The sequence below is a fragment of the Cupressus sempervirens genome, chromosome 11 (assembly GCF_028749045.1).
Source record: "Cupressus sempervirens isolate cs-2001-9-10 chromosome 11, ASM2874904v1, whole genome shotgun sequence".
Classification (NCBI taxonomy): Eukaryota; Viridiplantae; Streptophyta; class Pinopsida; order Cupressales; family Cupressaceae; genus Cupressus; species Cupressus sempervirens.
The window spans coordinates 622,313,898-622,339,657 of record NC_143128.1 but is presented as its reverse complement, the minus strand read 5'-3'; the positions used below and the strand labels follow the sequence as shown (position 1 = coordinate 622,339,657).

The following is a 25,760-nucleotide window of genomic DNA, read 5'->3' as shown; positions in this document are numbered from 1 at the left end:
CCTTCTATGAGCCATCTTCAATGACCACATAAGAGCTCATAAGGGAGCTTGGTTTTTTGATACTGAGAACCATATTCTAAAAAATGAGATGCACAAAACAACATTAAAATTGGATGAAACTAAATAGAGAAATAAAGGCTAAAATACTAAGAGTAGAGACATCTCTAGGTCGCCCTCTTGATTCAAAGCCACAAGTTCCCATAGTCACATCACTAGATATTATGTCATTTATTGGTTTTGTCCACTATGGAAGAATGAAAGTGACTTCAGACTAATCTTGCATTTCCAAGGTGACATAACCTTCATTGGAGCACCTTATATCAGAAAGGATGTTGATAAGCATTTGCTCCTGAACAATGAGATAAGTATTTTATGATTATTATATCTTCTGTATTATCTTTATTTGTTTTTTGTGATCAGCCTCCTATTTGTATTTCTATATGTACAATAAGAGCTATTTGCCTTCATCTTTTCCTTTGTCTCCAAGAATGCTCTTGTAGGAAAAGAAGAATGGTACACTAGGCATGCTACCAAAATATTGTGTAGGACTCTATCTTATGACAATAGCTCCAAAGTGGTTTTGGATCTACAATTCATTAATCATATGATGATCACGCTAGATAAAGTGAGGCTATTGGAGCAAAATTGTAATGTCTCTGTCCTATTGTTTGGGATATTGAGACATTATTTCTCACTTTTTCGTAATAAGAGGTTTATTTGTATAACGTAAATGTCCTTAACTCTTTGAACTAGAGTTTTTGCTTCAACTCAAAAGTGTTTTATAATGAAGATTGATATGTCAAGTCTTGCTATAATAACAAGTTATATATAGAAACACAATTGATTTGAATATGTTGTGTTCTTATTAGAACCTTGTAGCTTATGCCTCATTAAAGAAGTCACAATTACTATAATCTCTGCTGAATATAATGAGCTGGGTTTCCCCTTTTATAATTCTAGTATAGTGGTCTATTACTTCTTCCTTAAATATCTTATAAAATTTCTTCTTTAATGATTCAGCTATTCGATACACATCTTTTAAACTTTGATTTGATGTTATCAATATTTTTTGCCTTTCTGTTTCTATATTGGTTACATTACTTCCAAGTCCTTTGATCTCTTTTTGACTCTTTTCAATCTAATGTCGATAATGTTTAACTTCTGTCATGAGTTCCCTATGGTGGATTCCTTGTGTGTTATTGCTGGCAAAGTCTTCTTATCTATTTGTCGCTGACTATATTTGGTATTCATGCTGAGTGTAATATAGAAAGTGTTGGATGGATTACTAGTTTACTTATTCGATGTAATTATGGAAGAAATATGAAATACTGATGATCGATGACGGGCATTGTATTCTCCATATGTTATAGTTTCTACAGCTGCACATTAAAATACTGATTAGGCACTCTTTTAGCAATCACATTGGTGTTCATGGTTCCCTCACAGTGCACAACTTCTTGTCCGCTACTCTCAATGACTCTTTGTTTTCTTAGTTCATGTCCAAATACGACCAGAGATCTCTATTTCTCTTTGGCAGTATATGTAGTCCTCCTATCATTATCCGAGGTATTAAAATATTAATTGAATTTTTTATTTCATGCCTCAATACTACTAGCAATTCCTTCAAGATTTAAATGATGTACATGATATTGTTGTTGTGACCAAATCTCCTAACATATCATTTCATCATCATTGACTATATTAAGAAGTTGATATGAGATTTGAAAGGTTTGTGTTGATGTGTTCATATCATAGTTCCAAAAATCGCCATGAAATCGTCGAAATCGCGATAAGATTCATGGCTCCCGATTTTTTTGGAATCGGAAATCGCTGGTGGCGATTTTTTCGTGTGAATCACCTGAATCGGCGATTCATGGCAAAAATCACCAAAATCGCCATCGTGAATCTCCAGAAATCGGCCGCGGCAGCAAGGATAGAAAGTTCAATTTTTTAAAAAAAACACATGTTTTATTTTCTTTCTAAGTTGACTTTCCTCTTTGTTATAACCCTAAAGAGCCTTCTATTTGCTTAGTATGAGTAGAAGAGAGGAAGAGTGAGAGAGAAGAAGAGAAAAGAGAATCCATAGGTTTCCAACCGGCAAGAAGGAAGAGCACCAAAGAGATCAGAAGTCCATTTGGGGAGGCCATAAATTGCATTGGGAGCATTAAGGAGTCAATATCAACACTCCTCAACTCATTTGCAAGAGGTAAGTGTTGGTTTTTTTTTTGCATGTTAGTGTAGTATGCATTTTTTGTTAAATTTTTTTAGTGTTCAAACTTCATTTGCAAATCTTGAATGTTTTTTATTTTTAGTTTTACTAAATTGCAAACTAGGGTTTGTTGTTTTGTAGTTTTTGTTTATTAGTTGCAAACTTTGATTTTTTACATGAATTTTTTTATTGCAGCAGCCCTTTGCTTTCATTTTCCAATTTCCACAATGGGTAAAAAAGATGAATGCTGGAAATATAATGAAGAGTTTCCTGGGAGAACCAAATATCAAACAAAATGTATATTTTGCAAAGAAAAAATAAATTCGGGAGGTATCTATAGATTGAAATACCACATTGCTGGCATACCTGGCCATGATGTCACAGTTTGCACTCAACAAACCGCTGAGGCAAAACGCTCTTGTTTAGTGGCATTAGAAAAAATTGAACAAGACAAGTTGACTAAGAAAATGCAACTTGAAGGGTTAAGAGGTATTGGCTCCCGTGCTCCCACATCCGCAACCGCATCTACATCTGCAAGTGCATCTGCATCAGCTTCCGCATCCGTAGGTTGTGTTGGGGAGGGTTCTTCTAGGCCTCCTTTTCATCCTAGTGCTAGTGCTCATGTGAGTGTTAGTGGTAGTCGGTCTCATACTGAGACAGAGTCCAACACCAACCTATTGCGGCCTAGAGTGCGAAAAAGCAGAATGGATAGTTACTTTGTGCCCCGCACTACTCCTGGCTCCCAACCCACGCTTGAGGGCATGGGTTTGAACAAGGAGATTCATGATGCTGCTAGAAAAGAGATTTGCAAATTCTGGTACTTTTGCAACATTCCATTTATTGCAGCCAAGTAATTGATTCTTTTTTCTTTGTTATCTTCAAAGTTAAAGTTAAAAGTAAAAGTAAAACTTTAATTATATCTACTTGTTTTATGATTTTAGTTTTTGACATCTAAATTTCTAATCAATATCATTATCTATTTGTGACAGGACTCCTTATTGGCAGAACATGATAGATGCAGTTGCCATTTGTGGTCCGGGGTTTAAAGCCCCAACTGAGGCTGAGTTGAGTGGATACCTCCTGGAGGAAATGGTTGAGGATATGAGGCATGAGCTTGAGGACAACCGAAAGGAGTGGATCGAAAAGGGTTGCACCATCATGACTGATGGTTGGACAGATAGGAGGGGAAGAACACTCCTCAATTTTCTTGTATCCTGTGGAGGTGATTGATCATTCTACTTTCCTACATACATAATTTTGAATCGTGATTGACTATTTCAAATTTTGATTTGTTGATTGCTAATAGTAATTATAATTCGTTGTTTTGTTACTTGTAGGATATACCATGTTCCTCAAATCCATTGATGCTTCTGCTCATGTAAAAAACGCCACATACTTATGTGAGGTTATTGAGGAAGTTATAGCAGAGGTGGGGGAACAACATGTGGTGCAAGTGGTGACGGATAATGCAGCAAGTTATGTTGCTGCAGGTAAACTTTTAACTTTTTAAGTTTTGAAAATAAATTTATTTGAATTTTGAACTTTTTCTAATTCTAACTTAGAATTTCTAAGTTTCCTAAGTTCTAAGTTCTAACATGTTTGAAATTTGAATTTCTAATTATCTTAAAATTGTTGTAGGCAAACTTTTGATGGAGAGGCACCCCACCATATTTTGGTCCCCTTGTGCAGCACACTGCCTTGACCTCATGTTGGAGGAAATTGGCAAACTTGAGTGGGTCAAGTCATGTGTGGAAAGGGCAAAAAACATATGTAAGTTTATTTATAATCATTCATTTGTCCTTAGCACAATGAGGAAGTACACAGGAGACAAAGAGTTAGCTCGTCCAGGGATCACGAGGTTTGCCTCGAATTTCATCACCTTGCAGTCCTTGTTGACATCAAGGGATGATTTGAGGAGCATGTTTGTTGGGCGGGAGTGGATTTCATCTTCCTATGCTACGACCACTGCAGGGATAGATGTGGTGGATTGCATATTTGATGATGATGGTTTTTGGAAACCTGCTAGAGAAATACTTAAGGTAATTTTATTGCAATTTAACATTTAATATTTTACAGTTTACTATGCTAATTGTTTAATGATTTAGTTTTACCTTATATTATTGAATTATTCTATGTTTAAGTTTTGACTCAAATTTTTGTTTTACTTTATATGTAGGCCACTGAGCCTCTTGTATCTCTCCTACGAACTGCTGATGGGGAGAAGCCCTCTATGGGCTACATATATGAGGGCATGGATAGGGCCAAGGAGGCCATTAGAGCTCAGTATGCAGGAGTGCAGGAGAAGTATGCCCCTATTTGGGACATCATTGATAGGAGATTGCAGAATCAGCTCCACAGACCCATCCATGCAGCAGCTTACTTTTTGAATTCGGCATTTCGTTTCCGTCCTGACTTCAAGGCGGATGAGGAGGTTCTCACCGGATTATATACAGTGATCCAGAGGTTGAGTACTGATGAGGATAGCAGTGCTGCAATTATTGAGCTTGATAAGTTCAATAATAAAGAAGGGCCACTTTTCTCTAGCAGGGTAGCCATAGGTGCTCGGGAAACAATACAGCCAGGTAAAAATTAAATAATATATTCAATGTTCATGAATCTAGATTCTAAACTTAAAGTTGATTATGTAATTTTAGAGTTAACTTGTAATTTGTAATTTGTAAATGAGACTAATTATTTTTATTTTCCCTTATTTCAGATAGATGGTGGCAAATATTTGGGGCCACAACCCCAAAACTTCAAAAAATTGCCATTCGTATTCTGAGTCAGCCAAGCAGCGCTTCTGGATGTGAGCGCAGTTGGTCCATGTTCGAGCACATCCACTCGAAGAGGAGAAACAGGTTGACAGTGCAGAGGTTGAATGATCTTGTCTTCGTTCATTACAACCTCCGTCTTAGGATCAGACAGATTTTGGGCACTGACTCCTCTCCGATCATTCTGGAGGAGATTGATCCAGAATCAGAGTGGCTCACAGAGGTTGTAGATCCAGTCTTCACTGAGGAAGACCGTGCGTGGATTGACCAAGTGGATATAGAGGCTGAGGCAGCTAGAGCACGTTCTTCAGGCATTGGTAGACGCACACGTGCACGTACAGACACAGGCCCTAGCGACATTCGTGAGCCCATCTTATATGCGGGAGATATGGCTCGACAGTCCTCTAGGACCTACATTAGACGCCTTGCTACTAGGCAGACTGGATACTTAGAGGCTGAGGCTGAGGCTGTAGCCGAGCTTGAGGATGATGTTGAGGATGATGATGACTATGAGCCTGAGGCTTGAGCTAGAGCCTTGTTTTTATATTTTGTTTACAGATATTGATACTGAATCATTGATAGACATATGTTTCAAAGTTTCAAACTTTCATGGATCTTCATCTTAGATTCTTACATAAATTTATGATTTGATGTCTTATGGATCATCTTACATACATTCTATGATTTAAATCATTATGATCATTTGATTTCTATTTACTTCAGCTAGCCTACAATTTACATTTTAGAATCTTAGATAACATAGTTACGTATGTGATGGATTTTATGTTTCATGTTTATGTATGTTAAGTTTTAACTTCTATTTGATGATGTTATAGTGTGCTTAAGTTATATTCAATAAAGGGTGCATGAAATAAGTTTTAAATTGTTAAAATCTTTAAATTTAAAGGGTTTTTTCAAATTTGCCGATTCATCGCCGATTCAGTGCCGATTCACGATTCGATTTGGCCTTGCCGATTCCGATCCGATTCCGATTCACGTTTCTATGGTTCATATGCTAATCAATCACCCAAATGTTCACTGCTGCCCAAACACTATATCATCCTTACTACTCTTTTGTGAAAATCCCCAATATGAATAATCTATTCATTATATCTGATTTCTGATTGCTTCCCTATGATAATTACCTCTGTTATTTGCTGCATGTTCAATCCATGAATGCTGAGTATAATTCAATAGCATTTGTGCTTTCTGTTCCAAATACTCGCTGCTTATAATATCTTCTATCTTCGGAATTAAATGATGAGCTTTTTCCTCCTGCATACTGTAGCCTATGCTACCTCTGTTATTTGCTGCCTGTTCAATCTCTGAGTGCTGAGTATGATTCAATAGCGTCTATGCTCTCCGTTCCATATTGTTGCTACTTATATTTTCTTCTATCTTTGGAATTAAATGATGAGCTTTGTTGATGCAGTGCAAGGTAGGAGAATCCCCAAAGGAGATGTCCTAGCCCCCAGCAAATAATCACACAACGGAATATAAACAATAACACAAAGATTTAGATCCACACAATGTCAATTCTCATAATAAGATTTTCATCCAACATGCCCAGTTGTAAGGCTTCCGGGTTACGACCAAATACATCAACAATTACAATAAGAGTTCAACAAGATCTCGCAAGATCCAAACCACTAGCTAGCCCAAATCCGCAACCTAGTAGAGAAATCCAAGAAGAATCTAAACTCGTGCTCACAAGCCACCAAACAACCTTCTTATTTTCCATGCCACATTTAGCTACTAGCTCTGCTCAAACTTCACTCCTCAGCTACTCGTCTTCTTCCACTTGAATGATAATGACTCTAGACTCCACAAGACCCTCTACTTATACTAAACCAAGCCATAGGTCAGCCTATTCAAATTACATTAATTTAATGCACCCACATTAATTATACCCATCAAGCCACAAGTCAGCTTGCAACAGACATTAAATACACAACATAAATTAAATACTTAGGACAAGCCCCAAGTTTACAATGCATAACTAACTCACAAGAAAACATAAGAATATGTGCACTTAGACATAGGTCCACGTATCAACCAACGATCCAAATCCAAGAGTGCACACACCAACTCCCTCGGATCAAAGCTCACAAATATAATCTCCAAAGCTCTGCCAGTAAATCAGGAACACACGACCAACAGTCACCAAAATGGCTCTAACTCCAAGACAATTACTCCAAACTCTATGCACACATAGGAAAAGGTCCACCAATATGCCTCGAACACATCCCCAACTGTGCAAACCATAAGGTTTACAAAAATCCAAGCTCGATGCTCCTGCATCATTTGCCCTCCTGCATATTGTGGCCTATGTCATCTTGTTCTATAGATAATGATTTCTATAATATATTCTTTCGTCTAATATCTTTTGCTGGTATCTCTTAGTTTGTATATGTTAAATGTATGCCCACTAATTTTTCCTTATTCGCTGATTTTCCTCCTTCAATTGCTTGTCTAATACTTCTCTATTCATAATTCTTGTCTGTTGTGTGTCCCAATGCATTGTGTCTTACCGTTGCTTAGTAGTCCTTCCTCGATCGGTCTGTAATCCCTCGCTTTATATATGTCCCTTACTATTTTAATAAATTCCTCCATGTTGAGTGGTTGTATCTTTTCAAAACGTCTTATCATTTCAATGTTCAACAATCATTTCTTTTAATCACATCTTTCTTAGACTATACACAGTCATGTCGTGACTTCACCTATCAACGGTTATCAAATTTGATATAAAGGTTAGTTTATCGCTATCTACACCATATAGCCACAAAGTTAATCATACAATTATTTTGATTGATTGTATTATTTTTATGTTTTTATATATTACATTCGATGTCCAGCCATGGTTATTGTTATTAATAAAATCTTATTATTATTTAACAATTATTATAATATATTATTATAGCAATAATATATTATTATATTAATAATAGATTATAATATATATTATTTATTAATTCTATGGTTATATGCATATATCTTATATTTTTATCATTATTTATTTAATTATTCTAATATTGTCTTTAATATTTATTATTGAATTTGGTCCTCAAAATAGGGGACAATACAGTCCGCCCCTCTTCAAAACTGCTTGTCCTCAAGCAAATTTGATATTTTCTCCTTGATCAATGCGTCTCACTTTCATCCTACAACAGAAATTTCATTTTGGGATTAGATGGTTATAAATATAAATTTAAAGATTATAAGATTCAATTTGAGTTACTAACAAAGAAGGAACTTATCTTGATCTATTGTGAAATTTTCTTGCTCCTGGCTATGCATATCCCTTGTCCATGATAAATCTTGATGAGTACAAATTTGATCTCTTCCAGATCTTATGGATACCCTTTTTACTATGTATTTTTAAACCTTAGGGGAGACTTTATCCTGCCCTTAGGCCTCTATGGATATCCCTTTAGGATTATCCCTCATTATTTAATCCTTTAGAGAGATTTTATCTCGTCCTAAGGCCTCTATGAGTATCCCTTTAGGGCGTATTCATCTTTGCAATCCTTAGGAGACTTTATCACATCCCAAGTCGCTAGGGATAATCGGATATCCCTTTAGGATTATCCCTCTCTATTTAATCCTTAGGAGAGGCTTTATCTCGTCCCAAGGCCTCTATGGGTGTCCCTTTAGAAATTACCCATCTCTATTAATCCTTAGGAGAGACTTTATCTCATCCTAAGGTCTCTATGGATAGCCCTTTAGGAGTATCCATCTCTGTTTAATCCTTAGGAGAGACTTTATCTCATCCTAAGGCCTCTATGGATATTCCTTTAAGATTATCCATCTCTATAATTATTGGGAGAGACTTTATCTCTTCCCAAGTCTCATAGTTCCTTAGTGCCATAAATTGTTCTTTTTTCATGACATAAATTGTCATTACCATTCATGCCCTTTGATATTTAGTTTTCTGATCTGTGATGCTCTCTTACATGGCTCATCAACAACTTCCATGTGTTTTTTTGTGTGTGTTGTTATCCTCTTTATGCTTCTTAAGTGAGATTCTTATATCTGAAAGTATGATATTTTCTTTTGCTATCTTTCATCTTAACAATGTTCATCTTGTATTGTCCTTATAACTATTTGGTTCATCTTTTAGATTCTATTTTCTCCATTATTGTTTTGCATTAGTTTCCACAGGATGGCAAGATTATGCTTGATACTGCTGTAATGTCCCTGTCCCATTGTTTGGAATATTGAGAAAATATTTCTCACTTTTTATAATAAGAGGTTTATTTTTAAAACATATATGTCCTTAACTCTTTGAACTAGTGATTTTGATTCAACTCAAAAGTTTTTTGTAATGAAGATTGATATGTCAAGTCTTGCTATAATAACAAGTTGTCTATAGAAACACAATTGATATGAATATGTTGTGTTCTTATTAGAACCTTGTAGCTTATGCCTCATAAAAGAAGTCACAATTACTATAATCTCTGCTGAATATAATGGGCTGTGTTTTCCCTTTTATAATTCTAATACAGTGGTCTATTACTTCTTCCTTAAATATCTTATAAAGTTTCCTCTTTAATGATTCAGCGATTCGATACATATATCTTTTAAACTTTGATTTGATGTCATCAACACTTGTTGTCTTGCTGTTTCTATATTGGTTACATTACTTCCAAGCCCTTCAATCTCTTTTTGACTCTTTTCAATCTAATGCCGATAATGTTTTACTTCTGTCATGAGTTCCTTATGGTGAATCCCTTGTGTGTTATTGCTGACAAAGTCTTCTTATCTATCTGTCGCTTACTATATTTGGTATTCATGCTGAATGTAATATAAAAAGTGTTGGATGGATTACTAGTTTACTTATTCGATGCAATTATGGAAGAAATATGAAATACTGATGATTGATGATGGGCATTGTATTCTCCATATGTTATAGTTTCTACAGCTGTACATTAAAATACTGATTGGGCACTCTTTTAGCAATCAGATTGGTGTTCATGGTTCCCTCACGTTGCACAACTTCTTGTCTGCTACTCCCAATGATTGTTTGTTTTCTTCTTTCATGTCCAAATACGGCCAGAGATCTCTGTCTCTTTGGTGGTAAATGTAATCCTTCTATCATTATCTGAGGTATTAAAATATTCCTTGAACTTTTGATTTCATGCGTCAATACTACTGGCAATTCCTTCAAGAATTAATTGGTGTACATGATACTGTTCTTGTGACCAAATCTCGTAACATATCATTTTATCATTGACTATTTTAAGAAGTTGATATGAGATTCGAAAGGTTTGTGTTGATGTGTTTATACGCTAATCAATCACCCAAATGTTCACAGCTGCCCAAACACTATATCATCCTTATTATTCTTTTGTGAAAATCCCCAATATGAATATTCTATTGATTGTATCTGGTTTCTGATTGCTTCCCTATGATTACTACCTCTGTTATTCACTGCCTGTTCAATCCATGAGTGCTGAGTATAATTCAATAGCGTCTGTGCTCTCCGTTCCATATAGTTGCTGCTTATATTATCTTCTATCTTTGGAATTACATGATGAGCTTTGTCCTCCTGCATACTGTAGCCTATGCCATCTTGTTCTATAGATAATGATTTCTATAATATAGTCTGCCATGTAATATGTTTTGCTGATATCTCTTAGTTTGTATATTGTTAAATGTATGCCCACTATTTTTTCCTTATTTGCTGATTTTCCTCCTTCGATTGCTCATGTCTAATACTTCTCTATTCAATAAAATTTGTCTGCTGTGCATCCCAATGCATTCAGTGTCTTATCACTTCTCTGTAGTCCTCCTTTGATTGGTCTGTAATCCCTCACTTTATATATCTCCCTTACTATTTCAATAGCTTCCTCCGTGTTGAGTGGTTGTATCTTTTCAAGGCGTCTTATCATTTCAATGTTCAACAATCCTTTCTATTAATCACATCTTTCTTAGACTATACACTGTTTTGTTTAAATAGTGACTATTCCATATTCATCAATGTCATGCGGTGACTTCACCTATCAACGGTTATCAAATTTGATATAAAGGTTAGTTTATCGCTATCTTCACCATATAGACACAAAGTTAATCATATGACTATTTTGATTGATTATATTATTTTTATGTTTTTACATATTACATTTGATGTCCAGCCATGGTTATTGTTATTAACAAGATATTATTATTATTTAACAATTGAAATATTATAATAATATATTACTATAAAAAATATATATTATTATATTAATAATAGTTTATAATATATGTTATTTACTAATTCTATGATTATATGCATTAACCAATAGTATTATATATCTTATATTTTTATCATTATTTATTTAACTTTTCTAATATTGTCTTTAATATTCATTATTGAATTTGTTCCTCAATATAGGGGACATTACAAAAATATCTTCTAAGATTTAGATTATGAGTATCCTTCCATAACAAGAGGGAGCATGACATTTAATTAGAGGAAACCTTGGACGAAGAATTTAGGAAGTTGATGCATGTACTTGAAGCTTCAAAAGGTAACCACATTATGTTTAACGTTTGGTGTTGCCAAGCCAAAAGATAAATCCATAGTTTAGTACATTAACTCTTGTTATTATGGATCAAGGTATGCTTCCATGATAGAGGGAGAAGATGGAGAATATGCTCAAGTTGACCTTTGAGATCTTGGTCATATTTATTCAGAGGGAGTAGATAATGTCAAGATGGATTCTCTAGTGATCAGTAAATTATAGCAGTTAGACGACTATGATTCATGAGATGAAGTTCCATGTGTATAGACTGAAAGGCCTTATGCAAATGCCTAAACCATAGATAGATACTTGGAATGCTATTCATTCAGAGTACATTATCACTAGAGATCTGACAAATGATTTTTTCTTCAAGCCTTCTGGCAAAGTGAAGTTTGTACATTATTGAAGACAAGCTTGGAGTTATTGATTGGGGCACTTATTGAGAGGGAGCCTTGGCATTAGTGATTACCTGAGATGTACTTTAATATGTCCTTCTCTGTAAGAGAGAAGTTTGAGGTGAAAACCCTTGTTCCACCCTTTGGGAATATCCATGGTGGATCCATCCTCTAATATGGTTCATGGTGGATGTCATGGGAGTTACTACATGATTTTGTAGAAGCATCATGAAAGGTGACAATCTTTCAATGATGTTTGATTGCAGTTACTATTGTAAGGTGACAACCTTAACAATAGTTTAACCTATCATGATGGATATCATATGGTTGATGTCTATGAGAGATCATGATAGTTCATGTCTTTTATGTAATTAACTAAGTAGTGTGCAACTACAATAAGTTATATTACTGAGATATGTCATGGTGGATACTATCATACGTAGTATCCATCGATATGCCATGAGAAGATATCTTCTGTGATAGACATCATGAGATGTGATGTCAGTGCACATACCAAGAAAAGATATGAGTATGGTCAAATATCATATGATTGATATTCTTGGACATACCATACTCCTAATGATATTGTGAGGTAACAACAGTACATTATGTTGTTTATTTGGATAGAAATCATCCTCCCTAGCTAAGAGGGAGTGTTAACGATTGTAGCTTCGATCGGATGATTCCACTCGAAGAAAAAAAACAAATGTTTGAATGGCCTATATGCCTTAAACATTTAATATCTATTCTTCACTATTATTATCATGAAGCATTATTATTATTATTGATCATAAATTCTAAGAAGATATATATATATATATATATATATGAGATATATTATACATATACATACATATATATACTATATGTATATTATATATGTGAAATGTATAGCAAAAGCTTCCTATAATGATGCAAAAGGGCCAAGATATATTATACATATATATTATCAATTTTATATATATATATATACATTGAGCAAATATCATTTGTGATATAATTAAAGCAATAACTAATGTGAGTTAAGATTTTAACAAGAGACATGTCTCTACAGGAGATAGCCATGTTTATATCAAATACATATTCAGTAACAGAGTAACTTGAAACACACGGAAATCAGTAAGTGCTATCACAAGTTACAGCAGAAATATATCATATCATCTTAAGTGGAAAGCATAACATTATGCATCTAGTTGACAGAAACTAAAATTAAAATTTCCTAAATCATTGGGAGCCCCCTTTTCCCCAATCTTCCTACTTGACAAATGTCTTTGTTTTACAATGTCTCTCTAAGTTCTGAAGACATGGGAAAAGGTTTTGGGGGTGGCTAACTTATCGCCAAATTTTGGAGAGAGGGATGGTTCTTCAAATCAAAGATTAAAAACTCCAACTCAGACTTGACTCATCAGTCCAAAATTTTGAATTGAACTTGGGACTCAGCATAGACTCAGTAAAAAAAGTCAACACACAATCAGTACAAAAAAGCTAAAAATTGCATTAAAAAGAAATCAATGCATTTAGAGAACATAGAAGTCTAATTTAACTATCAATTTGTCATAATTCAGACATTACACTTGTCATATGACCCTCAAACTCTCAAAATTTTAAATTTCAGTTGTTATGCCTATTATATTCAAGTGCTAGAAGAGTCCACACCTAGAACTCCAAAGTCCAAGCCTAAGACTTGAGAATCTTGGAGGAAGACTTAGTCAATTAATTGGCCAAACTTGACTCAGAAACCCTGCACCCCTCCTACAATATGGCCTCAAGCCAAAATGGTGGGGTCAGCAAACGAAAGTAGAAACTCCCTCAAAATTTGCAAAAAACTTCTTTCTTCCCTTATAACTCCCTCAAATTTGTCCTGACGTTCTGTAATTAAGTCCAAGCCTAAGACTTGGGAACCTTGGAGCAAGACTTAGTCAAGTAATTGGCCAAACTTGACTCAGAAACACCAAACCCTTCTACAGTATGGCCTGAAGCCGAAATGGTGGGGTCAGAAAAAGAAAGTAGAAACTCCCTCAAAATTTGCAAAAAACTTCTTTATTCCCTTATAACTCCCTCAAATCTGTCCTGACATTCTGAAATTAACATTGTAGATGTAAATCAATTATCAAACTATGAAGCCCAACTATGATTTCTGAGTGAAATCACCATCAAGTCCTCCAAATTAGATCTTTTACTGATGTAGAGGATGTTCCTTGCAAGGATTTTCATCCTCCCAAAGCCACAAGATGAACAAGTTCAACCAGCCAGATCTGTTTTCAAAATATTAATCCAAACATAAAGTAAATAACCTCATAAACTACTTATACAGGCTTCCAAAAACCCACACCTAACTAAGATTCAATTTTAAACACCTTATATCTCCCTAATGGTGGTGCCCAACCCCATAAAGTTACTTTATCGATATTTTACCCAAAAATATTTTTAATTTTAACCTAGTTACCCATATAGTCAAATATTACGAAATTAAATAATTATAAAGTTAATTATTTAATTTAAGTTTATAGCTTATCATGATTTAAATTAAATAAACTAGACCATATTGAAGTCTGAAAATATCATCATCACCTACTCTAACTGACACCCCAAAAATAGAAACATTGGCAACTAAACAAGTCAGTGTCCAACCTAAAACTTGCTAAAAGTAGTATGGACCAAATAGCTAAATTTACTCTAGAAAAGGTTATTATAAAAATCTCAACTGCTTAAGATCAATACAACATTTGTCACCACCAAATATGTTGGATTGAACTCTCACCATGAGTCCCCTAACCCTAAGCTCATTTGCCTATGAAAACCCACTGAATAGGCTAGCAATCACCATGTTGAAGTGCTTTATAAAGGGACATTAAATCAATGTAATTGGCTAAAAATTTGTTTGTGGAAGGAATTTATCTCTTGTGCCAGTAAACCTTTGCCTTCTAGGAGCTAGTAAAATTTCCTCTACCCTACATGCAATTATTAAAAGAATTGAAGACATTAAGAGAATTAAATATGCATACCTAATTTCAAATATGATCTTTAAGCTCACTAAAAAAATTCATCAAGTTCTCCTCTATAATTTTTTACACTCAAAAGGATAGGTCCAGAATTGTTGAATATAATCCTTGACTGATCCTATTCACTTCAGTTTAGAACTTTAGATGACTAAGTGAAGTGATTTTTTGATGCATTATTGTTATAGTGTAACTATAGTTCCTCTATAAAAATTGATCAAGTGATACTAGGAACTTTTTTCTTTGGTTAAGCACATAGCCATTGTCCCAAATATAAGGAAACCACAATCACCTTTTGCCCATTTAGGATTTGGTGCACATTAAAAAAAATCTCCATTTGATTTAAACAAGTAATTAGATCCTTGCCACCAGAATACACACATTCATCTTCAATAATAAGTTTTGAGACCTAGAGTGAGTACCATTGTTAGAACAAGATTGACTTGTTCAAAGGATTGAAGAATTGGGAGTGAAAGAGTTATGTATAGTGTTGTACCCTTGGTACAAATGAGTTATGTATAGATATTAGATTGCCCTTTCCCATTGTCCTTTCATTTCATGCTATATGCTAGTTGTTTCTCCTTTTATTTTAGAGTATATTTAAGCATACCATCTTTCAATTGGTGGACATTTTCATCTACTGTAGACAGCATCAAATATGAAGTTCCACCTAGTACTGACTTCAATCTATATCCTTTGAGGATTTTTTCTAACTATTTAGCAATCCTTGCCTTGACCTCTAGTTTGCAATTTCATCGTGATGCCTAACAAACATTTTTCCAATAAATTATTCCAAATAATCTGAAAATTTTCACTGTCACTTACACAAATCTAGAAGTTACTTGCCTAAAAATACCTCAAGAAATTTACTATTTTGCAAGCTTAGAAGAGAATTTAATGAAATCCCTAACTTTGCAATAACTCATTCAAATATACTCCAAATGACCTCCAATGTGTATTGTAGCTACTTGAAATTGTTCTTGACGAATCCTACAAATTTTTAAAACATCACAAAATAAAGAGAGATTAACTTTCAAGTCAACCTCCCAAATCAACAAAATTTAGCTTGTTTCTTACTCTCTAGATGCCAAGATCATGCTCTGATACTACTTGTAATAAAATTTCTTGCACAAGAGAAGAAACTATAGAAAATTTGCTGCAAATACTTGATAATAATAAGCCACTATGAGGAGGTAAACCTCTATAGTCTTCAATAAGAACAAAATTCATAATATGATAATTATAAACTAACCACTACCTCCTATATATACCATAGCCATGCCATGGATACAGCTTCCTAAGGTTTATGCTAGCCACAAATCAGCTGCACATATCTCCATGCACCCTATAAAGTAAGGGTGTAGAAGTAACTTGAAATCATATTATACTTCAACATTTTACCTTATTAAGCTTAATGAATTTCACTGTCTAAATTTTGGGGCACAAGTACAAGGAAGGAAAGAGGAATGAGAAGGGAGGAAGCAATGCCTCACAAGAATCGATGACTTTACTCCATGAAAAAATAAAAGAAAATAAAGGATGTCTCAACTAGGGCAAAAGCACCCTAAAGAGTGATGCAAAGGCAAGGTTCAACATTAACAATATGTAAGCACATCTCACAACAATGGGCTCAATGACCCAATCGTGCAACCATGAAAACCTTCTTGACACATGAACATCTCATAATGAACAAGGATTCTCATGAGATTTGTTTCAAAACATCCCATAACCATGAAACTTCACAATTCCATGCTTTCCCTTCACAAGGGCACCCTACCTTATAGGCTACAAACACCAAATAAGGGCTTTGATGTTCACAAGACTATCTACTTTAGCAACACCTAAGACCATCCCAAACACATTTCAACACCTTAGTAACTCCCACAAACATCGATTCCTCTAACTGTCATTACTTCCACATTACCTATCCTAGTTTCTATGAGCCTTGTCCAGAGACAAAATTTAACATATCTTTAGTCACACTCCTAATATCCAATAGCAACTGGACCCAAAAGAGGTGCAATGTTTTAGCTGATAGCAAAACATATTTAGTATTACATCATTCTAGCAAAAAAGGCTAGACAATTAATAGGAATGTAAATTGATCTCTTTTATTTCCTCTATCTAAGTGAAGGATTACATCGATAGCAAGATATATTGCATCATTTGAAAAGGTGGATCACATATTTCAATATTGAGATATTTTCATTCTCTAATATTTACTAATCATATTTTAATTCACAAAGAAAATTGTGATATGTTTCCAATATCCCACATATTGTGGTATTTTTGGAACAACTTCTCCTACCAATTCAATTTCACAAATTTGCATAGTTTGAATTCAATGGTTTGTTCAACTTATGCCCTATACTATCTCTCAACTTTTTGTGGTGACGTTGGAGGAGAGGCTTCCAAGATTGTTTAATACAATCTCAGCTAATTCACTGAAGTAGAATCAATGGTCGATGCTATTTTTTCTGTCTTCTCCTCTTCCTCTTCCTCGTATTCTCCTCTGCTGCCTCCACCTCCCCCTCCTCTCCTTCTCCTTCTTCTCCTTTTCCCATCCCCCTCCCCCCCTCCTCATCCTCCTCCTTTTTCTCCTCCTCTTCCTCCTCCATCACCTGCTTCCCCTCCTCCTCCTCCTCCTCGTCTTCATCATCTCCCTTTCCCTCCCCCTCCTCCTCTTCCTCTTTGTCTTCCTATTATATCTCTTGTGTTTTGTCATTAGGATTATGTTAAATAATCTTATACCATAATCTATTTTATCTATTATTCTAATATTACCATTATCTATTGTATGATTGTTATAGTGTTTAATTTAGTGGTGAAGATTTATTTTGGGTAGTGTAGTAAATATTTAATAACATTTATTTATTTAAGTTTGTTTAAATTTTTGAAATTTATATGAAAATTTAGTTACATGTTGGAAATCTTTTTATAAATTTTGACTTTTTAAATTAAATATGATTGTAAACTATTAATTAATTATAATTCTTGCTATACTTTTAGATATATTTTCTTAAACATAAATTTATATTATTATTATCTTTATTTTTTCATCATTTACATTTTTACAATTTGAATATTCAACTTCTCATTTTGCATTTTCTCATTATATAAATTATTTTTCAAATCTCTATGTTTGAAATAATTAAGCTTCACATTTATAGGAAGAACACACGCATTGCTGAAGCCTGCGATTACATTTTACGAATTTGCTGTAACAAATCAGAGAAATCTGTATCTTACAATGTCTGGTTACTTAACCTAATACATTCATATTTCTCCACATCTCACAAAGTACCTTCCTCTTACGGTCACATATAGTGGTCTTTTATATAATCTATTACACTAATTTTTTTGAATGCTAGCTAAATTTGTTATTCATGACATGTTTTTATATACAATTATATGAGAAATTAGATTTAGTGGAAATCATGTTATGATTTTAAAGAGGAAAAAGAAAACATATTTTCATTAGAAAGTACAAATACTTAATACTTTTAGTTCAATTTGTACCTATTTTTAAAATTATTTTACTCCTATGCTTTTTGAAGAATAGTATTAAATTATTAATTAATTGTAGTCATAAGGGTTGCTATCCTTGATTCAAGGAATCTCAGCACAAATTCAATACTACAATATATAAAAACAAAAAAGCACAAAAATAATTTATTAAATTGTTCTGTTTAGTTTGCCAGTTTTTGTTGGGTGGTCTCACTCCTTCCTTTCCACCTTTTGACATTTTTAAGAGCTGGGGCCTTCTCTCCAAGCCTTTCCAATTATCTAATCAGAACATCAATCAACATTCTCTGAAATCTGAAATAAAAAGACATTAAAGACTTAGCATTAAAAAAATATGAACATAAAATAAATATTTTGAAATGTAAAAAACTTTATATAATAATTATACAGATCTTTAAATATAAAATTATACCTTGTTTACTAATGTATTAATAGAACTTATTTACTAATCATTCTGACACTGAAAATTTAATGACTCCCATGAACTTCTCATACGAAAAGAAATATTGACGCAACTGAGCAAAGGACTCAAACAAAATTCCTGGTTGATGAGCCCTTTGTATATTTTTTAATGTGTCCCTTCTTTTTCCGAACAGGTACACGAACTCCAAATTTTCTAAACATTATTAATTTGAGGCAAAGTTGCATGGATACGGATACGGATACGGATACAAATACGGATACAGTATTGGGTACAGATACGGCCATTTTTTAAGACCACCCATATGGATACAGCTGGACACAACATTAATAAATAAAACATACAAATATATTTAACATAGTTTATCAGTGTTATTATAAGAGATCTTCATTACTTCAAAAGCGATATTGACACATAAATATTTATAAGTTAACACTTCACAATATGTAAAGATACTAGAGTTGCAGTAGAAGCTAACCCAGAAAATGGGTTGCTGAAATAGATAAACATTTTATTTGTCTTTCTCATTTGGTGCAGGTTTTGTTTAAACCATTTTTTTTTAAATTGCTTTAATAAATTTTGTTTGAAATCAAATTTGGGATGTGTTATGTCAAATCTTTTGAAAAATCAAATCCCATAGCATTTGGCATGGTTGGAAAATCAAGTTTTTTTAGGCAGACATGGGTACAATATTTGACATGTATCCGGGCAGTATCGGATACGTTTCCAAATTGGATACGAGGATACGAGCGCCCAAGGATGGATAGAGGAGTTTCCGGCAACTCTGATTTGAGGAAATGATTATTGGACTAGTTTAAAAATAGTTGAATGCTTCTTTGAATTGAGCAACATGCAACATTACTGAAATTTTACAGTCTTAGATAGGGTATTGGAAATAAATGAAATTTTTTTGGGAACGAGACAGTCAGATATAGTTTTCCTTTGCAAGGCCTGACAAGAAACGCCGGATGGTTTTGAATGAGAATGGAATAGAAGAGGTCATTCGCTGGATTGAAATCGTTTTTCTCAGTGTTCACTTTAAAGTTTTTCACAAGTTGGTGCAGTAAAATCAGCGCCCAACCAACAGCAAATGGGATATGCCAACATTTGCAGGTGGGTGAGATTTACCATATAACATTTTCCAGCAGCCGTAACAGGGAACTGCCCATCATTTTCAAGTTCTAGGTGAGACATCATGCTTTTCTGTCGGCATGTTCCCGCATTACTAGCCTAGCGGCTAATCAAAGGGGAATGGTTTTGATTACCCTTTTGGGAGACACAACACATACCCAACCTGATCATACAACTCCTTTTGAACATTTGACTCAAATGTTTGACTGATTTTACATAGCCTCAGCCTATCTAAGCCACTTTTACAAAGGAACTGTTAGCAAAACCTTCCCTCAGCTTCCAAACTATGCTCAAAACTTCTTCACAGGTCCCAAATGACCAAAATCCACAAATTTCATAGTTGAAACACCCATCAATATACCAAATCAGAAAACCCACAATTAAGCCCCTTTCTAGGAGGGTTTATTGGAAACTACACTCATGGCTTTATCCCCCTTTGCCACTGCTTCCAACACCTTCTAATGAATCTGCACAACCTCTCTGAGCTCTCTTACACAATCTTGTCCCTATCATACATCAATCAAGATTTCAAAATCAGACTTTTACTGCTTTTTACCAGTCTGAGACATAAAGTAACAATGCTAGGGCATCCTAAAAAACCTATGAAAAGTACAAGATTAAAATCTAAGGATCTGAAAAATGAATGATTGCGTTGAAATAAATCATCTAAAACAATTTAGGCTTTGTCCACCCAGGAACGTTGGAATTACACAATTTCTTATGCTGACTGTTTACGATAGCCTAGTTTTAAGCCCATTGTAAGAAAAGTTGCTCTAACTCTCTTGAAACTTCATGGAATTTCTTCAAACCAAATTCATACGAAAGTAGACTCTTAAAGTTGATACTATCAATCGCAATCAATTTCAAATCATAGAAAATCCATAACTGTAAGGACAAAATGACTGAAACAGAGAAAATACATGAAGTTGCAGAATTTTACATTGTTTTTATTGCTTCCACATACCCAAACTCCAAATCCTCTTCCATTAAACAATGGAACATTTATATATCAACCTTGCATACTTGAATGGTCAATTACAACCGATCAAAACCGATTCTTGACCCTTCAACTTCCAAAACCTCCACTAGACAACATTTTTTTGCATTTTGCATAATGACTTTTTAACAACTTTGACACTTTTTTGACCATTTAACTCCTAATTTATTCCAATGACCTAGAATAACTCATAACCCTTTAAAATGAATTTATATGACTTATAATGTCTTGCTAGACCCCATATTCACTTTATCCATCTAAGATGACTTAATGGCAACATGCTTTCATTGATAAAATATTGACAATCATTACAATATTTCATCATTTTACAAATGAGAACTTCCTAGTGACTTCCAATGGCTTCATAGAGCCTCAGAGCATACAAGAACATGATTTGAACATTGAATATGATCATAAGATCTTGATTGTCTGTGAAGGCAAGGTGCTGCTGCACCAAAGAGAGCTCCATTTTGAACTTATACCTTGATCTACTCTACTTCCTCGATCTATATCGAACAACCTTTTCTTTCCTTTCTTGCCATATTATCTATTCTGTTTCAGGTTCACTCACTAGGATCAGGTGTTCTGTTTCTAAAAATTAAATTTCCCTCCTTGTTTCAAACAGGAATTAGCAGTCACCTTTTTTCACATAAGCACAATTCTCTGCAATTTCTAGAATCTGCTCCATACTGTCATTAGAACACTAGAACCCCTTGATTTGGGCTTTCTTTTTTGCACCACCAAGGTCTTTCAATAAAACAAGTATCAGTATAACATCTTATTTAGTAAGGAAACTCACCAATTAGCTTACATGATAAGAATTGGACATGGGATGCTCACTACAGATCTAGATCACAAAAGGCATTGTTCAAAACAAGATACCTTTTTAGGGATAAAGTTTTCTTCTGATGGGCTGCAGTTAAAACATAGTCAGTAGATGATGTATTTTTTTAATTCGGTAATCAATGCACGATATGGTACTGAAACAGTGTTTAGCTCTGTCTGAATAGTTTTTTCAACAAAAGGAGCCAAGCCAGAGCTTTAGTCATTATGCAGTGAATCTTCATTGTTGACTATTGAGCTGAAGAGAACAACCCAGTCTTTCGAAATTTTGCCATATACAGAACTTAGTTGAAGCTTTAGCAGCCAGGTAATAGGTATTGAATGTTGTTATTTCAGTTAGAGAGAACAATTTTACTTCAAAATGGAACTTATTCTTGAGAAAATGCCCAAGTGGATAGGAAAACCCATCATAGAATCTTAGATTTGTAGAGAAGCAGAAGTGAGATTACTGGAAACGTACATTTCGTTGATGATCCCTATGAAGTCCCCTTCTTTTCCTTAATCTCCCCAGGAGCTTGCTTAGCCTATTTTCTCATCCCAATAGGCTAATAAATTAATTCAGAACGGATGTTTTCCACTGACAACTTTATTTGGGGTCAAATAGAGGAGAAATTAATATTATTTGATGGTTTATAGAGTTAAAGTTACTAGATAATATGAAGTGATTATATAAAATTAAAGTGGCTTTATAAATTAAAAAGTGACTTTTAATTGCTAAAAGTAAAGGCATTCACCAACTTGAGAAGCAATGTAAGCAGAGCTCTTCATTCATTTGGGGATATGTTATAAGATTATTTCATTGAAGCTACTTCATTTGTTGCTGACATACAGTGATTGGATTGTTCTAAGGATGGAAACACTTGGAACCAAGAATTTGGTTTGGACGAAAACCACTCATTCAAAGATTGGTGGATGCTTATAAAGTTCACATCTCGACTTAATGGTGGAAGTTTTGGTTTGAATAACAAGCTAAGACATAGATTGAAGGTGACATGAATAGTGTTGTGAACAGTAATGTGAGTAGTGTTGTGAATAGTAAAGTGAATAGTGTTGTGAACAGTAAAGTGAATAGTGTCATGAACAGTAACAGTGACGTGAACAGTGCTGTTACAGTGCATGAACATTGTTGGTACTTATTTGAAGGTCTTCTAGTGTGGCTATACCATGTAAACATGACCAGGTAGGCTGGGAATCAATTTGCCTGAGTTTTGGGCAGTTATTTACATGTTATCCATTGATATTCACATCCAAAGTGCACACGAGTTACATATCAATATCCATCTTGGTTTTGTTTTTTGTTTGACGGAATTACAATACATAGTGATTGTATTTTATAATATGATTTGGTGCAAGAAGAATCAGAAATTACAGAACAATCCGTGCAAGACAATTGTTTGACCAAGTTTCTCCATGACTTACTGAATATTTAAGGACAAATACCGGTAAGGGATCTTACAATTCCTCCTATGAATAGGCATATACTCTTAATTTTTGGATTTACCTGAACTCTTACAACTGTTGTGTTCCCTCCGCTAGAAAGCTTTACCATAGCCAAGCTTTGAACTCAGATGTCTTAATAAGTGCATGCTAGCCTTTAAGCCTAAGCCTTACCAGTTCAAAACTTTGATAGATAGATAGAAACAGAGAAACAGAGAGATAAGTACAATAAAGTCTTTATGTACCTAGATGATTGGTTGCAAACTGAAGCTCTATGCCATCCTCAGAAAGTTGGAAAGGGCAGGCCATGATTCCAGCATTATTTCTTTTCAAACAGAAATCTCAATCCATTAATTCTATTGCAATGTTAAAAATGAAGGGTGAATTTATAATAAATTGCATTGAAACCTTACACTAAAACATATTCTACAGAATGAATTGTATTAAATATAGTCAGTTACTCACATTAGGATATTTAATGGCTGATTCAGTGACTTGAAGGACGCTGCAAATTTGTAAACAGACTTGAGGGAACTGACATCAAGCTCCATAACGTCCACTTTAGCTGTAGGGTTTTCCTTGAGAAGGGCTTCCTTTACCCTGTTTCCGTTCTCCACATTTCTAGCAGGCATGAATACTCGAGCTCCTCGCAATGCCAGAACTCTCACAGTCTCTGTGCCAATGCCACTGGTTCCCCCTACCAAACAAAGAAAAATGAAAAAGTTATAACCATTCTGATTGACCCACTACTGGAATGCATGTATATGTTGCTGCTCGATTTAAACAACTGTGGTCTGAGAAAATAAAAAGTTGCGAGAATTCTGAACAGACCTACATTTTAAATGCGTGTGCATATTCGATGTAAAGAAATATGATGCATGGAAACTAAAAATTCACGCGAATTTGAATAAACCCATAATTTGAATGATCTCTATTTTCTATCCCCAGAACAATGTTGCTATAGAAATAAACAATTATGAGCATTTCGAATAGATGCAGACTCTGAATTCACGCAGTTATTCAATCTAAGAGAATTATAGTACAAGCAAGAATAGAGCTAAAAAATTGTAAGCATTCCAAATTGAGTCATAATTCTATTGATTCCAAATATTCAATGAAAAAAACTCTGATGTGAGAAAACTAAAGAATTGTGATATATCAAAAATAAAGCCACAATTTGAATGCATCTGTATATTCAATCTAAAGAAATGTGCCACGATAACAGTGAACACTATAAACCATCTGATCAAACTACCAATCTCCATGGATGAATGGTTTCAACGTGAAACAACATGGTGCGAGGAACTATGAATTATGACCATTCTGATTAGAGTCGGAACTTGCATGCATGTGCAAATTTCACTTCAAGAACGCTGGCGAGAGAAAAATTACATAAATTGAGTAAACTTGAAAAGGATACCTGTAACGATTATAAACACTATGAGCAGTATGAACATCCAAACAGCATTTATGGATGAATGAATTCTTTAAACATGGAGTGAGGAACTCTGATTATGACCATCCTGATTAGACCCACAACTTGTATGCATGTATAAATTTAACTTGGATGAAGCTGGTGGGAGAAAAGAAAAAGATTATGTGGGCTTCAAAGGATACCTGTGACAATGGCAGTAAGAGCACTAGCATCAATTCCCTCGGTAACATCCTCGGCGGTAGAGTAAGGGGTGAAACCAGAGGGACCTGGTTTCTTAAACCATCCCCACAACCAAGCCATTAGATTGAACTAATAGAAATGATCGTTCTGGTTATCTCGTGGTGTGGGAAGACAAAAGTAAATATGATTGGAACTTCAGCCACGTCTTCTCACATTTCGTTCACAAAAACTGCCTCAAGTCACGTTTGTTGCATGTTGGGACCATTTTGAAGTAAATATTCCAATGGTTATCTTGTGGTGGGGGATCTTCTGCTTTAAAGTACTTTGTACATAACCAAGACCGTTTCGATGCTTTACATGTACTTTCTCGAGAGATCTTATGTTTCAAGTACTTTATAGTTGGAAAAGAATATAAGAAATTATTAAAAAAATATATAGAGGATTTTATATTATTTTTTATATATTTATAGATGGAGATGTATTGATTTTATTAAAGTTTTCAGAATTTTATCTATTTAAAAGTTGATAAGTAGGAGATAATTTCCAGAGCAAGTCAAATTGTGATATTACTATCACGATTTAAAGGGTGATCTTGAGTCAAACTCATTGACTCATGTTTGATGAGTAGTGATTCAACATGAATCTATCTCTCATAAGAATAAATGGAACACTTAGCACTCATTGGATCTAGGTGATGCTTTCTCCTTCTTATCAATTGATGAGCTTAAGGAGCTTTCTAATGAATGGTACATAAGGCACAACACTTGGTGAAGGTTTTGTAAATGGGGTTGCGAGCTTTGGGTTTAACCATGGAAGAAACTTCATAGTTAAGCACGCTCAGGCTGGAGTAGTACTAAGATGGGTGACCTCCAAAGAAGTCTCGATGCTTCACTCCTATGAGCATCACCTAG

General features: G+C 34.4%; 3 protein-coding genes across 5 annotated transcripts in view; 2 read left to right on the top strand and 1 right to left on the bottom strand.

Moving 5' to 3' along the window:
* The window catches only part of LOC149531238 (short-chain dehydrogenase TIC 32, chloroplastic-like), a 75,072-nt gene extending 49,936 nt beyond the window's left edge, over positions 1-25,136 (bottom strand). For 2 of the 3 annotated variants that reach the window (XR_016358407.1, XM_089808450.1), the window contains exons 1-3: positions 24,852-25,133; positions 23,700-23,931; positions 23,480-23,559 (exon numbers count right to left, since the gene is read on the bottom strand). Coding sequence is in view for 2 of the 3 variants with exons in the window: in XM_089808450.1 (XP_089664576.1) it covers positions 23,480-23,559; positions 23,700-23,931; positions 24,852-24,969 (430 nt within the window). In the remaining variant the exon portion in view is untranslated. Of the gene's footprint in view, positions 1-23,479; positions 23,560-23,699; positions 23,932-24,851 lie in introns of all 3 variants that reach the window. The other variant, XM_089808451.1, reaches the window with a different exon arrangement.
* On the top strand, positions 1,989-3,063 carry LOC149531240 (uncharacterized). Its single transcript, XM_089808452.1, has 2 exons — positions 1,989-2,206; positions 2,405-3,063. The coding sequence occupies exon 2, from the start codon at positions 2,437-2,439 to the stop codon at positions 3,061-3,063; it is 627 nt and encodes a 208-aa protein (XP_089664578.1). The 5' UTR covers positions 1,989-2,206; positions 2,405-2,436.
* LOC149531239 (uncharacterized) lies at positions 3,110-4,817 on the top strand. Its single transcript, XM_089808449.1, has 4 exons — positions 3,110-3,431; positions 3,547-3,699; positions 3,848-4,248; positions 4,386-4,817. Exons 1-4 carry the CDS (start codon positions 3,218-3,220, stop codon positions 4,800-4,802), a joined length of 1,185 nt encoding a protein of 394 aa, XP_089664575.1. The 5' UTR covers positions 3,110-3,217; the 3' UTR covers positions 4,803-4,817.
* Positions 25,137-25,760: the final 624 nt, after the last annotated feature.